The sequence below is a fragment of the Chelon labrosus genome, assembly GCF_963514085.1.
Source record: "Chelon labrosus genome assembly, chromosome: 20".
In the NCBI taxonomy this organism is placed as follows: Eukaryota; Metazoa; Chordata; class Actinopteri; order Mugiliformes; family Mugilidae; genus Chelon; species Chelon labrosus.
The window spans coordinates 5,491,468-5,507,509 of NC_140353.1; the positions used below are offsets into that span (position 1 = coordinate 5,491,468).

Consider the following 16,042-nt stretch of genomic DNA (forward strand, 5'->3'; position numbering starts at 1 on the left):
CTCCTGTGAAGGAGGATAACAGGGGCCCGGAAGCTCATTTACGCCCTGAAAATCAATCCGTACTTTAACCTTACATTAACATTTATTTGACTCGGTCCTGGTGGCGGCATAATCCTCGAGGACATCGAAATAAATCTGTAGTGAAACATCAGACCTTCAGCAGTAAGAGCTTGATTAATAAAGAGCCTGACAAGCTGGAGCCGGTGAAAAATGCGATATTCTCTAACTATGTTAATCTGCAGTAGGTAAATCATTTAAGGTGTGGACCTGTTTCTGATTTATGGGGACCCCCTGAGAGCCCCTCAAGAAATTCTGTGAGTGTCCCCGGACACCAGAGTCACAGATATAGGTCACCTTTGTTAAATCATGTGTGTTGAAGAACAGATGAGGCTCCCAGCAAAATATAACTCTCCAACGTGTGGACCCAAATCCAAATCTGGATCCATCCGGGAGTGCTAGAGCTGTGAAATAATACAAAAAAAAATAATAGAAAAAAAATCTGCGCCACACACAAACATCTCTGATTACTGGATTTCTTCATTTAATACTCACATACAGTACAGCATACACATAGGATTTCCTTTACATCTCACTAACACAAAAGCAAACAGTTAAATACGTCGATAACTTTTTAGCACCAGCATAGAGTACTGACCCTAGACCTCTTATTCATAGTGGTTTTCAAAATAAAACACCTCGGTTTGATCTCACTAGGCATGGCTTACATGTAATATCTTTACAGCAGCATTCACTTACAAAGGTTAATTGATTAAAAAAGGATGCATACTGTACACCCAAAGTGGTATACAAAAGCAATATTATATTATATACCCATTTACATGGCGGTTGTAACATTTAAGTGTTTGTTTCGTATCAACACTGACGCTTGGTAAAAACTCATGAATTTAAAAAAAAAAATGAGTATACATGAAGAGGCTATGGGGATAACTGGCATTTAACAATCTTGCATATTGAAAACATAAATATATCACGTTCACGATGCTCTCGGTTTCCTTTATATACTGTGTATTTACAAGAGAGCTGCAGTCTTTCTATGTAGGCTACTTTTCGGTTTTTAATATTAAAATTATAATTTTAAAAAAAAAAGAAAGTCAATGGGAACATTACTTTTTTTCTTGTTATACAGTAATGTGAAAAAATAGTATCAAAATGATTCTTCTAAATCTCTCAATCAAAAAGCAATGTCGCACCGTTTGTTTTTTTCTTTGTTTTCTTAAAGTACAGTTGTAGATATGTCTTCAGCTCGGTAAACACGAGTAAACAAGGTGATATAGTGACGATGAAGATCTTTCTTAAGGTATAAAGTGTTATGTCTGTTGTACATTTTCTTGTCAAACGACGGATATACTTCTATATAACGAGATGTGCAGCAGACGGATGCACACACGTTTGTGAGCATAGACTGTATAAAGATGGGACGGCGGCGGAACTGCTCCTCAAAAGTGAAGCCAGAGCAAGTAGAGCTCCCCCTGGTGGCTGGCTGCAGTATAGGTCATAAGCTCCGCCCCCTCCATGTTAGTGGATGGGACTTGAGCCGAACTAAAACACTAAAATATACGTCAAATTATAATTTTTTTCCCTCATTAAGTTGATGCATGTTCAATTGTCAGTTTTTTTGGATACGTTTCATTTTAGTAGAAACAGGATGTAACATAATGGCGACTACTAGTTGCCATGCCAACCGCTCTGTAAAGCGATCCTGTGGGACCATGAGTGTTGTCAAAAAAAATAAAATAAATAAATACAGTGTATAATCCAACATTTCCTTGTAACTAGTGGAGGTAGAGCAGAGCGTAGTATTAATTAAACGAAAACGCAAGCGAGTCTGGTCGTGGCTCCACTCTTGGACCGTGCTTGCGCAGACACCGGCTCCAAAGTCGCAAGACGGCGCCGTAACCGTATCCCCGGGAAAATAGCGTCAGTTTGGCCAATGCAAGGAAGCGGCGAGAAGACGTTGTCCATATTTATACAGTCTATGTTTGTGAGACAGAACGGCGTCTTACGTTGGCCTTCCTCTACCGATTACGTTGTGTTGTTTATTGTGCGTGAAGTATGCGTTCCACAGTCCGGAGGGTTTCGTTCAAAATTAGTTTCGAAAAGTAGAGAACGTAAGAAAAGAGTGAGGGTGATTGGTGATTATTACTACATGACATCATGGAAATCTGTAGCAAAATTAGTACCAAGGTGGTTCAAACCCTCGGTTCTGGTCTGTGAGCCAATGGGAAGAGAGTATGGTGTCTTACGATGTGAAAGAGGTCACGTGATTATGCAGCTTCCCTCGACTTCACTTCGATTTTTAAGGGGGTTTTAGCTTTTTGTTTTGGTTCACTCTCCTAACAACACTGCTATACTCTTCCTGCTTAGCACCAGTAGGTAGACAGGCACGGTTAGAGACTAGCTGGTGGACAACGTGGAGCAATTAGCGGCTAATGAGCCAGGTGTTCCCCCAGGTGCAGATGGAGACCAACAACAGAGCAAAAAGAGAGGGATAATTGGACTTGGATTTGCCACGTGGTCAGAAACATGACTACGAATGAAGGATGATGCTGCTACATGACATTTGCTACCAAGTACTGACTTACAAGCTAACAATATGTGTGTCAATGGTGTGATTGCAACCAGTTTTTATATCGGCATTAAGCTGGATCATACTTTGATGTTGTCTTTACGAAACACTATCTAATACCTGAACAGCTACGGGTCATTGTGTGACATTTTTATCCCCCAATTAAGAGTGAAATCGGAGTTAGTACCCCTCAGCGTCTCTTCCCATTGGCTCACAAACCTGGGGTCCCCGCGGCGCGAACCTTTTCTCAAACGTTCTGCTGGATTTAAGGTGGAAAATACAACAGCACTCAGAACTTAGTCTGCTTTAGTTTGTCAATGTGGTAGCAAAGCTTCAAGGCCGGCCCCAGCTTCAGTCCGAGATACTTCATGATCATGTCACTCTTCAGGAGTAGCAATGCGTTTCCGTCTATCTCCTGAGAAAAGCAGAGCAAGCTCGTGTCAAAATAACTGAGAGATTGAAGTTTAATTAATCATCAGTCGTCGTAAAGGTTGAGAAAAACTTACATGTTTCCTAAAGACATCTGCATGAGGGCCGAGAGCCTGGGGATCTGCATCCCTGATGAACCAAACAACATCCTCCACAGACCAGGTGGACGGGTCCTTATTGGGTGGAGCTTTGGACTCCTGGGACTCTGGAGACGCGTTATATCCTCCTGCAAGACCAAAGAAAAGAAACTTGTTTTTTTTAGCTCTGAGAAATAAATCTCACATCAGCACTGGGTTTTCTCCTGTGACAACTTCCTACCTGTCCTGTTGCTCTCTGGAATGTGTTTGGGCTGGTGGTCGACTGTCTGCACATGCTCATGGAGGCAGAGCCGTTGGAGAACTGCTGCGAGGAACGAAACCCGTAGGAGGACTTTGGCGAGTAGGACGAGCTTATGGAGTTGAAAGCAGAATCGCCGGGGTCGACAGAGTAGCGTTTGCCGTCGTCTAAATGGTAATCCTCGGCCATGGATGTTTCAGCTGAAGACAAGATGGAGATCTCATTAAAAAAACAAAAATGAATTTAGATTCAGTTAAGCCATCAACTTCTACTCAGGAATTTAATACCATCTGACTGGTAGGAGCCACCACTGTGCTGGGTAATGGGCTGATCACTGAAGAGGTTCTCACAGTGCAAGCTACGACAGAGCTTTTTCAGAAACCGAAGCACATAGTCGATGCTGTTCACCACGGGAGGCTCAGAAGATGCTGCTTCCCATCAAATGTGCTGCAAGAGCAAAACAGGGCGCCACTTGAAAAACAGCGTGCACACAGTTTCTTAAAAATCAGGCCATTAAACTTTTACTAATGGTATTTTTGTCTTAGTGCCGCCTTGGGTAAGGTGGTAAAGAAGCTATTAAACAAACAGAGAACAACACCTGATCGAGGCCTTTGTACAACACCTGATATTTTTTCTCCCCCGTAGCCTTGTGTGAGGAGAGTGAACACGGTTTTCTGCTGGAAGGCGCTGTCGATGCAGCCCTGGACGGCCTGATGCAGCACCACAGAGGGCCTGTCGGGTCCGAAGTGATCGCGGCAGCTGCTGGATCTTCTTCCTGTCCAGATTGGGGCCGGTGTTGGCCTGCTTGTTGATGTAGATACAGACTGAGGCGGGGGAAACACAACAAAAATAGCAGAATGAAGGACGGAAAGGGAACGGACGAAGCCTTAATTGTCTTCTGTAGGGAACTGTGTGACACATTAGCGCCAATCCAGACCAAATAAAAGCCATTTATGCGTCTTATTTGGGATTTGGAGAATTTTGTGTCTTACCTGTGAGCACCTGGGGTGTGGCAGAGTGGGGGCATGGTGGCAGCATCCTGAGGAATGGAGCTCATATCCGGCTCAGGGGTGCTACTGGGTGGCGAAATAGCCAACGGTGTCATCACCATCCTGGGTTTGAGCTGCAGAAGAAGAAGTTGTATAGGCCTGTGTTTGTTTTGGGCACATCACTTATTTATGCATACTAAATCATGTAATGTAGGGTACATATAAGAGTGTAGCTTTGATGCTTTTTGTGTGTTTGTTAAGAGAATACATATGAGTTTTTGTCTTAAGACATAAAATAATTGCGTGTCCAACTCTCTCTCTGATACGCTGGGGTCCACAAAATCTGAAAGGCACGGAGCCTCTGTGTCTGTGTACACATGCATTTTTAAACACACTGCACCCACACAACACATCATCCCCATCCCTCCTCATCTGGCTGACCTTGAAGCCCGGCTTTCTCCCCCTCTTCTTCGGCACTTTGAGCGGAGGGAGCGATTCAGGGTAGCGGTTAGGAACATCCATCTTGGCGACATTGCGGAGAGGGGTCTCCCTCTCTTCCTGCCCGGTATCTTCCCCGCCTGGCTGGGGATGAAGGAGGGAGCCACTGCAGCCGATTGCATTTCACTGTTGTTGCTGTCTGATTTCTGTGCCGTTACTGCAGGTACACTCATTGGAGCTGGAGACAAAGGAAACAACCACTGAGCCCGAGCAGGAGAAACACATTAAAATATGCACTTTGCTTGCATGGTAACCCTCCTCCTCCTCCCTCCTCCTCCTCAGAGCTGCTGCACACCGGAGAGCAGCATTAGCAGTAATTTAGAGGAGACGTACAGGAACCAGAGTGGCTTGGCAAAGGTGTCCAGCAGCTAAACACTGCAGAACACACAGCTGAGCAATGCAGTGAGAGGAGCAGCATTTAGCAGAGCAGCATCATAACCAAACAGCACAAAAGAGGCAGCCATGCATGAGCTGTGGAGGAAACAGCACCTCCATCCTGCACTGATAACACACCAATAAACCTGACAGAGGGAGGGGGGTGACTATTACCTGCTGTCTTCTATTGTGAAAAGGCCCAAGAGCCAAGCCCTTTTTGTATTAAATCCCAGGAGCCGACTATTAAAGCTAAATCCCTCACAGTGCAGGGAACGCCATCTTGCTCGTGCTGTATGTGGCTTTCTCCTCGTCCCCTTTTGGTTAACACACTGCTGGTGCTGCTACTCTGCTGCTGCTGCTGCTGCTGCTGCTCGGCACAGAGGCTGCAGACATCTCAATTAGACTAATGCATTCAGCAGCAGGAGAGGGAGGAGGGAAATTGACTTCACCATGGCTACCCCAGCTATGAATTACCATTATGATGACAGCTTCCACCCCTAATCTTAAAAAAACAGGAAAGAAACAAGGAGCAGCTACCAGAAAATGAAACATGGGCGCATCCTCCATGCAGCAGCACAACACACAAGTCTGAGAGAAGACATTTTACACCCACGGAATTTATCTCACGTTAAAGGGGATTTGTCCAGGGACAGGATACGTAAACAAACAATAACCAGACAGCACTCACCATCCAGAACAGATGTGGAGATGTGGAGTATCCCTACGCTCCGCACTGTGCTTCCAATAGCAGAGCACGGATCTCAAAGCAAGGCAGATTCCACTGTAATACTGTATATAAGTCTATGTGTGTGTGTGTGTGTGTGTGTGTACAATGGAGACAGACAGACAGAGAGCGAGTGACACTATGTGTGTGTGTGTGTGTGCATTAGAGAGCGGGAGAGAGAGGGAGAGGGAGAGAAGGGCTCCTCTGTTGTCATGGCAACAAGCCTGTAAGCCCTGTAACAGCCTGACAGTTGTCTGCCATGTTTAGTCTGCAACTCCAACTCAGTGCAGTGGAGGTATAATTAGACAAGAGGACAGAGTTGCTGCTGCTAATTATGAACAGAAACCGCATGTGGTTATTTTTATCTCCTTCCCCCCCCCCCCCCCCCCCCCTGAATTTTCGGTATCAATCATTCTGCAGCTGTCTGAAAGAAAAGATCATTTTAATCCCTTTATCTGAGAAAAAAATATCAAACATTTCCTGGTTCCAGCTTCCACCAAATGATTTTCTTTATCATCCTCGACAATAAAAATAATATATTTTGATTTGGGACTGTTGAAGACGTGAACTTTGAGTTATTGGAAATTATAATCTGATATTTTTCACACATTTTGGAACATTTAATAGAGGGTAAATGATCAGCAATTACAATAATTGTTTATTCCAGCCTAGATTAATTATTCAAAATCCAGTTACTATATTACAGTTTCTCAATGAGAGGCATTTGCTGCTTTATTTCTCTCGTTGGTATAGGTAATCAAAAATAGGCAGATTATACATGTGGTTGTGAAAACAATCATAAACAACAGATATCTAGTATATGTCAAATTTGTCTTTTTCGTAAGTTATTTGAATAAAGCATTTTTAATTACTCATTGACTAATTTGCATTTGGACAGTCTGTATTCTCAAATTATTACACTGTGTTTCAAATATCAATCGCGTTTCATTGACTTTGTTTTATATTTTTATGAATCTTATCTTCCATATAATCAATTCCTTGCTTTACCTCACTGTTTATTCTAAAAGTATTATTATTAAAATATTTATATGCGGCATTATTATCTTGGTTCCTATTATTCATGCGTTATGTTTTATAATAATTCCTGTCACAAAAACCGAAGATCTGTTGCCCCCTGCTGGCGGAAGTCGAGAAACGCTTCCGTTTTTTTACGACGCTGCTAATAAAGTTACGTTGACAGAATTTGAATCCAAGATGGCGGCGTGCATACCGCTGTCTTTAAAGATGTCACCCTCAGCCTCGGTGGGCTTTAGGGGTCTTTTAAAGGAGCAAATTTCTTCAGGGAAGCTGCTAAAATGTTTGGCGGAGCGCTGCAGACGAGGTGAGGCGTATTTTTGGTGAGTTTGAAGCGATAAAATGTGTTTGTCTGGAGGTCTAATCATAGTTTCATAGTGAAGAGTCAACCTAGCTTCACTTTTAGTTGACAAGTTTTGCTAGTTTACGTTATTTTAGAGTTAACTCGGTATTAGTATAAACGTTATTTTGACAGTAGTTCCTGTCAGCTGTCAGATAAGTTACTTGCTAATCTTTGGTCTTATTGATATTAGTATAAGAGCAACATTATCATAACTTTCTGAATCAACAATATGCTGTTTTTTTGGTGTAAACAAACGAGCTAACGTATCGTTTTTGCTTGTGGTTAACATTTTAAAGGTTACTCGGTGAAAGTCCGGCAGTCTGCGGAGGAGACCGGCCTCAGCACGGCCGGGTTCAGGGGCCCTCTGGATCACTACAGCGGGCTGATCAGAGACGGGACCCTGCGGGAGGACGAGCATCAGAAAGCGGTGCTGCACAAACCTGGACCAGCTGCACAAAACCCTGCGAGGATACAGCAACACACCCACATCCATCTTCTCCAAGGTAGACAGAAACATGCCCTGATTATTGCTGATGGTTTCCTTTTTTTTTTTTAAATGTATTATTTATTTATATTTATTGCAGAGAAAAATGAAGCTTTACCTGTAGAAACAAATCCAATTCTGAAGCATCTCCACGCTCATTGAAGTTTTACTTGTCTCTTTTAACCATTTTATTGCACCCTTGCTCGCCAATTCATTAGGTACACTAGTGACAATAAATGCATTATAATATAGCAGTCCTCTATAATCTGTATGATCATTCTGGAGGCTGTAGCAGTAACATAACAGTGTTTCTGTTATGTAGCCTAGCCCAAAATAGACTAAAATGTGGTTGTGAAAATAACAGAAACGTGTCATTACAGCACAACAGAATTAAATAGTACTGCAAACCACAGCCTCCAAAATGAAAACACAGTTGAACTCACAGCTCTCTCAGTTATTTTAAACCAGCGCTGAATACCATAACCTTCATTAAGCTAATTTTTAGTGAAGGACTGTTATATTTGAATGTGTTTGTCTTTATTAGTGTACCTAATAAACTGACTAGTGAGTGTATCTTTCATAGTTGTATCACAGAAGAGCACAGTTATGTGGAGCCCTGCTTTTTCTTTTAATATATCCAGTTATTCCCTAGCTGGTATTGTCTACCTTAATTTCTTTTCACTCACCTTCATTCTGTATTATTTGTAAATACAGCTATGTCTTCTTCCACACAGTCTCTCTACTGTAATCTTCTTAATCAGCCTTATCTTTTGTAGACTGTGTAACTGTGTTTGAATTTGGAGTCGAGATCCATAGGTGCGTGCTTTGTTTCCTTCCTGTGTGTTCGTAACAAACTCACAGCGGTTCGAGTCTCGCTCCTTTTTATCTACATGAAATGAGTTCTATACACAAGTTAGTTCACAAGTTACAAAAGAAACCTGAATAACTGACAGAGGAGTATTTGGCCAGTTCTCATCGCTGTCTCTGCTTCTTTCAGTTTTTCACTAAACCGAAGCCTCCGAAAGGTTACTACATCTTCGGCGATGTCGGTAAGACAAGTGGACCACAGAGCTGATTTGAACTTAATTTCTTCCTGGTGTTTTATGGCTGGATTTGCTGCCAACGTAAACGATCTTTCTTGTTTCAGGCACAGGAAAAACTATGGTGATGGACATGTTTTATTCTTATGTGGAGACTGAAAAGAAGAAAAGGGTTCATTTCCACGGTTTCATGTTGGATGTGCATAAAAGTGAGTAGGATTCACAGCGAGGATGTGTTTCTGAGGAAAACGTTCCTCACTTCCACCTTTAGACTTTTGAGTGAGAGCACAAATGAATGCATGAATTAATGAATTGTTTTGCCTTGTGTTTGTGAAGCTGAATAAAGAACGACAGAGGTGTAAATTAAATTGGAATCTTAAACATCATACCATCTTTGGCCTGTTGTAGAACAACTTGGCCAGATATTTCATATTGGAAAAATCTATCTATTTGCCTCTGAGGCAGAGTCTCTTCTCCTTATCATATTCATTCATTCATTCATTCATTCATTCATTCCTCATTAATTCAGTTCTCCTGACAGTGGATACAAGCAGCCTCCTGAATCAGCAGCTCTGTGCACCGTGATTTGCATCTAGGAGACTAAGTCTGAAGCCAAATATTGAATTTAACAATCAGCTTTAGCTGCACTTCACAGACATCTAACTTTAAACCATTTCACCCCGTATACTTCATACAGTACTGTACATTTGATCTGTGATCTGTCTGTTCCGTTTTACTTTCATCCCTGTGGTTTCCAGTATTCGTGTAGATTGATTAGATTTTACACTCGCTGCAGAGTTACAGTCAAGACTAAATATAATGTGTTTTTAATCTCCAGGAATCCATCGGCTGAAGCAGAGCATGCCAAAAAGAAAAGCCGGGAAAATGGCCAAATCTTACGACCCCATCGCTCCAGTGGCGGAGGAGATCAGCGAGGAGGCCTGTCTGTTGTGCTTTGATGAGTTTCAGGTAATATAAATGAGCTTTTAAATAATCAATGTGATATTCAGTCTTGGTAGAATGTAACCCCTGCAGTCGTGTTCTTTGGCTTTACGAGATTTATTTCTGGCGTACTTTATAGGTCACTGACATTGCTGACGCCATGATTCTCAAGCAGCTCTTTGAGAATCTGTTTCTGAACGGTGTCGTTGTTGTGGCCACTTCTAATCGTCCCCCTGAAGGTGAGCAGCAAGCAGCATAATGCCTTTATATGCGTTGTTGTATAACTTGATTCAAACATTAGTCTGAATAAAATGTCTCATGATGATGTCAAACTTTTTTAGTATTCAGTCCCTTTTCCAGCTGCTTGAGTTGGGGAAGAAAATGCTTGAACATGTTTTTATTGTAATTTTGTGGCAAAACTGTGGCACCATTTCAAAATTCACACAATACTTTTACAGGCAGTGTACTTTAAGAGATATAACAACAAATAAATTAAATAAATATTGTTGTCTTCCCTCAGATTTGTACAAAAACGGTCTGCAGAGAGTCAACTTTGTCCCTTTTATCGCAGTGTTACAGGTAAGAAATTTAAATTTGGTTTCCTCCGCTTTCTTGTGTCGTGTACTGAACATTAAAACGTCTGTGAACTCTTTGTCTCGTCTCCTGCAGAAACATTGCCAAACACTGCGCCTGGATTCTGGGATAGACTACCGCAAACGGAATAGACCCTCCGCTGGAAAACTCTACTTCCTGTAAGAGGAGCTTTCTGTTGAACTGTTAAATCTGCTGAGTGTGTGCACTGTTATTTAATCATTCCCTGCATTTTGCATTTATTGCAGCTCCAGTGAGCCTGATGTAGAAGCGACGCTAGATAAGATGTTTGACGAGCTGGCTTTTAAACAGAATGACAGTAAGTAAATAACATTTCATCTGGTTTTTCATTTCATGTCTCATGTAGCCTCATTTAACCTTTTTTTTTTTTTTTTTTGGTTCTGTAGTAACGCGACCAAGAGTTCTAAACGTTAACAACAGGAAAGTCCGCCTGGACAAAGCTTGTGGGACCATCGCTGACTGCACGTTTGAGGAGCTGTGTGATAGAGTAAGTCTCTTTTATACATATTATTAAATAACTGCTGTTATTAGAAGTGTTTTCTCACAATGGACAAAGCCCTCCCCAAAGTCTGGTTTTATTGGTTTCCGTGATTTTCTAATTGCTGTTGAGTGTTCATGTTAATTGTATAATAGTATTCCTGCATACTGCTGACACAGACCTGCTACCATTCCCTCATAAAGTTGTAATCTGGTGTTATCGGCACCAATTTTACCATCATTTCGGATAAATCCACATGTATTGCTGCATTTTAGAGCCTTTTACCTGCATCTGAGTCTCTTTGATTCTTGGTTGATCTGCTGGGTTAATCCAAAAGAAACTGTGGTTTGACTAAAACATGTGGAAATGTAAACATTAAAGCTGTGTGCAGCAGTACAAAACATCCAGTTTTTGAGTAAATGTGTGTTTGAACATAAATGTTTCAGCCTTTAGGGGCCAGTGACTACCTGGAGATGTCACGACTGTTTGACACCATCTTCATTCGACACATTCCTCTGCTCACGCTGAACAAGAAAACCCAGGCCAGGCGCCTCATAACGCTCGTGGACGCCCTCTACGACCACAAGGTACCCCGCGCTCATCCGTGTTCGCACAGGAAAAACGAAACCTTGAGGAATTCTCTGAGTTGACTTGTAGGTCTCTTGTTTCAGGTGCGGGTGGTGATCCTGGCCGATCACCCGCTGGAGGATATCTTTGTGCAGGACGGGGATCACAGTCACGACGAGAGCCACATTCTCATGGACGATCTGGGCCTGAAAAGGGTGAGAGCGGTTAACACGTTGGGTTTTCTGATTAAGTCAGAGAGTAGAACTGAAACACGCAGCTGAAAGTAAACCACTTTATTGAGGGCACTGTAAAACCACCTTAAGCAGGACTTCACGTAAGGCTCATTTAAGATACTGCAGGACATAGATGCCTTAACCCTAGTACAGTATGTAGCCTACGCCGGTGCGAGTCATGTATACTTGTGTACTCGTCAGTCTGGCTCGCTCTGTAAAGTCTGGTTAATTTTTGTGTCTACTTCCTGCTTCACTTTCAAAAGCGGCGACTGAAACTTTCGCCGTAATGTCGCAGAAGATGACTCGTACAAATGTTTGTATCTCCAAACCTCGATATGTTCCATCTTTATTGGTCCAAAACGGATCAATTTGAAAATTGCGGAGATGGAGAAGCAGCCGGAAATACTAAAGCAGAAACACGCTACTACCATGCGGACCAGTCGCAGCTCTTGTATTCTGCGTAGTTACATTTCTGTGGAGGCGTTAGGGTCTGAGCTGTTGCCGTAGCTACGCTGTTAAACTGACGCAGAAACCTAAACCGCCTATTAACTTTATAAATAGGGTGAGGCTATAAATCACTGAGTGTTCATGCTCTGATCCACTAAATTTATTAATTTAATAATAAGAAATAATCAGTAATATTTAAAGTGAATTTAAATGAAATGGAAATCGTCTTCATTGGCCGCCTATATATGCACACGCACACTGAATTTGTTTTCCACACTTAACCCATTCATATGTACACACATAAAGTAGTAAGCACACTTGAAGCAGAGGGCAGCCTTGCTCAAGGGCACCTCAGCCTCTGGATGTAGATGCAAACCAGTGACCCTACAATCCCAAGTCCACTTCTCTAACCCATAGACCACAGCTCCCCTCCTTTACAAGTTGAATCAGCGTCAGACGATCCAAAGAAAATAACATGTGATCCGTCACCTTCTCCCATTTCTTCACGGTCCAGTTCTGATGTTTACGTGTCCGTTGTAGGAGCTTTCATCAGAGGACAGGGGTCAGCTCCAGCTACCCAGCCCCTACACAGAACACACTGTCGCTCAGATCCTTCCACTTGCTCATTCTTCCTGCTTATAAAACATCAACTTTGGAGGACAAAATGCTCACTTGCTGTCTGATGTATCCTCCTACAGAGAGCTGCCCTGATGATAAGACAGGCTGCGTTTAGGGTTAGGGCCCTTTTTAGTAACTAACAAACAGATGACGTATAACTTGCATGGAGCCCTGACTTAGGAAAAGTAAAAATGGCATAAAGATGATCAGAATATTAAATTAGAAAATCGTATCCAGTGTGTTTGTGCAGGGAAATCGGTGGGGAATCTGACTTAACACATAAAAATGAAAGGTTAAAAATAATAAAGCATGTCTTTAGAGCAGACTGAAACATTTGAAATGTAAAGATAACGACTGTTTTATTAATTCTTTTAGCATAAAGCCTCCTAACTCTGTGCTCGACAGGATGAAGCCAGCAGTTTGTCCATCTTCAGCGGGGAGGAGGAGAAATTTGCCTTCCAGAGGACGGTCTCTCGGCTCACGGAGATGCAGACGGAGGAATATTGGTTGGAGGGCGACAGAAGCACAAAATCACAGGAAACGGTTTCTCCGTAAACCTTTCTGCCAAAAAACTGAACACTACTCCTCCTCCTCCTCAACTTATCAGAACAAACGATGTGGGACTGCTCAACTGTATGTGTGCAAATCTACAGAGAATATTTATTGCCGTCTTAAGGCCTTTTATCATTTTACTGCAACATAGCACTTTACGGGACATTATTTTTAAAGATGAACTTTGGGGTGTCGTGTTGCTTTTAAGTCACGTTGAGGTCCAACTCAGAAACACACTTGATGATTTAAGGGATGTTTTAATCTGCTGAGATACTCTGTGGTTTTTACACCATAATGTATCTGGATGGGATTTGGTTTGATTTTGGGACTTTGTGTTGATTTATGCGGTGGCTGCTGGTTCCGAAACCGGAAACATAAAAACTAGTCCGTATTAATTCCAGGACACGACACTTTTATGTGTCCGCTAATGAAAGCGTACCAAGTGTCGGCGCTGGTCGGTGTTTGACTTGTTGCCATTTTACATTAATCTCCTCTTTATCTGAACAGCGGGCTGACGAAGACAAAAAGGCTGCTGCATGTGTGGGAAGTGAAAGTGCGAAAAAAACCTTCAGAGTTAATCTCCTATGCAAACAAAAGTGCAAAGCAGACGGTTGGTGGGATTTAATTTAGTAGGAATATACTACATAACTAAACTTATGTCCTTTTTAAAGCTGTTTCTGATTGGAGGATGTAATTGACTGGTGCCAATAACTGTCAGTGAGCTGAGCAAATGTATTATTGCTCCTGATCACATGTGATGACACATTTAAATAAGAAGTAGGAGAGTAAATTTAGACTCAATTTGCTTGAATCAAATCAGTTTTATTAATATACAGTACATCTGTATGTGAAAATCTGTACAAGTGTTCTTTAGATCTTTGTTGATGTATAACAGGATATACATTTTTACTACATAGGTTTCAGCAGCCTGACTGAAACTGATTGTATTAAGGATGTTTTTCTTTATATATATATATATATATATATAATATATGATATGAATCATTTCAGACAAAAATACATCAGCAGTTCTGTTTAATGTATTGTGCTTGTCTTTAACGTTGCGTCTGACCTAAATATGTTTAATTAATATGAATGAACGGACATAAAGATGCTGTTTGTCTTTGTGATTTCACTCAAATGAAGTTTATTTCTCGCTCAGTCGGTCATTTTCTGACTCTTTACTGAAAGTCACTGTTTCAATGATTCGCAGTCGTCAACAAATACTGAGGTCAAGTCTGGAGAGACGCCTCTGGAGCAAGTGGTCAAAACTTTAGAATATTTTAATAACGGTAGATTTCTTTTATTGACTTCCTTTGTCGTCTTTCGTCATCATCTTAGTGTTGTTTACATCTTCTTATTCATTGTTCTCCTCATCATCTTCTTCATCTTCAGCATCATTAGGAACGTCTTCATCTACATCATCCTCTGCTTCGTCTTCATCCATCTTCTTCTGCTTTGTCTTCTTCGTCTCTTCTTTATCGTCCTCTTCATCAACATCTCCTTCTCTTCATCGTCATTCAGTAACTACTTCATCTTCGTCATGTTCTTTTCTTCATCACCTCCACCCACCCTGTCGTCATCATTGTCACATTAATCATCTCCTACTTTGTCTTGGTTTGCTTCTTAATCTTCATCATCATCTTCTGCGTTTTCTGCTTCGCCGTTGTCTTCATATTCTTAATCATAATAATTGTCTTCTGCTGCTTTGTCTTCATCTGTTTCTTCTTCATCATCCTCATAATCCTCCTCCTCATCATCACCTCTTCATATTCATTGTTGTTTTGTAACTACTACATCTTCATCATCTTCATCACCTCTATCTTCTTTATCGTCATCATCATCATATCAATCATCTCCTGCTTCATCTTGGTTTACATCATCATCATCATCATCTTCTCTTCATATTCATTGTCATTTAGTAACTACTTCATCTTCATCACTTCCATCTGCTTCATCATCTTCTGCTTCTTTGCAGTCTTCATCTTTGTCTTCCTTATCATCATCATCATCATCATAATCATCTTCTTCTTCACCATCATCTTCAGTAGTGTCTTCTCTTCATATTCTTCATTATTGGCAATTTCCTCATCTTGGTCATCTTTTCTTCATCTTCATCTCCATCTTCTTCATCGCCATCATTTTCTGCTTCATCGCTATCTTCATCTTCATCATAATGATCCTCTTCTGCTGCCTTGTCTTAATCACCACCACCCTCCTTCTTCTTCTTACTACTTCATCTTCATCATCATCCTCGTCATGATCATCCTTTTCAGATTCTTCGTCATTAGCAACTTCTTTGGCTCCTCCTACAAATTCTTCATCACCATAATAAACTTGATCTACTTCTGCTTCGTCGTCTTCATCATCATCATAATCATCTTCCTCTTCATCGCCATCTTCACTAGCACCTTCTCTTCATATTCTTCACTATTAGCAGCTTCCTCATCTTCATCTCCTCCATCTACTTCATCTTCTGCTTTATTTCTGCTTCGTTGTCGTCTTCTTCATCTTCACCATCATCATAATAGCCTTCTGCTTTGTCTTCGTCAGCTTCTTCTTTCCTCTTCATCCTCTTCATCCTCTTCATTATCATAATTATAATAATGATCCTCATAATTCTACTTTTCTTCTGCTTCATATTCTTCTTCGTCTTCTTCATCATCAACCTCTTTCATCATCTTCAGTCCTGGATGAAACACCTCTCCACACAGACCATCTGTAATTACAGGAGGCCAATACTCAATCTTGTT

At 41.4% G+C, this 16,042-nt stretch overlaps 2 protein-coding genes across 2 annotated transcripts; one reads left to right on the forward strand and one right to left on the reverse strand.

Annotated features, from left to right (window-relative positions):
* Positions 1-2,876: 2,876 nt before the first annotated feature.
* Positions 2,877-5,012, reverse strand: LOC311505049 (sex comb on midleg-like protein 4; the record flags this gene model as incomplete). The annotated part of the gene is given in 13 exon segments (XM_084568451.1): positions 2,877-3,002; positions 3,094-3,242; positions 3,335-3,352; positions 3,355-3,552; positions 3,640-3,768; positions 3,771-3,799; positions 3,975-3,978; positions 3,981-4,104; positions 4,106-4,176; positions 4,345-4,375; positions 4,377-4,475; positions 4,783-4,886; positions 4,889-5,012. Coding segments are annotated over 13 exon segments (1,206 nt in total).
* Positions 5,013-7,153: 2,141 nt separating this feature from the next.
* afg1la (AFG1 like ATPase a) lies at positions 7,154-14,402 on the forward strand (the record flags this gene model as incomplete). Its single annotated transcript, XM_084569421.1, is given in 14 exon segments — positions 7,154-7,280; positions 7,613-7,755; positions 7,757-7,819; positions 8,798-8,849; positions 8,948-9,049; positions 9,679-9,809; positions 9,922-10,021; positions 10,303-10,361; positions 10,452-10,534; positions 10,622-10,692; positions 10,781-10,881; positions 11,319-11,459; positions 11,544-11,654; positions 13,143-14,402. Coding segments are annotated over 14 exon segments (1,434 nt in total). The 3' UTR covers positions 13,293-14,402.
* Between the last annotated feature and the right edge of the window lie 1,640 nt (positions 14,403-16,042).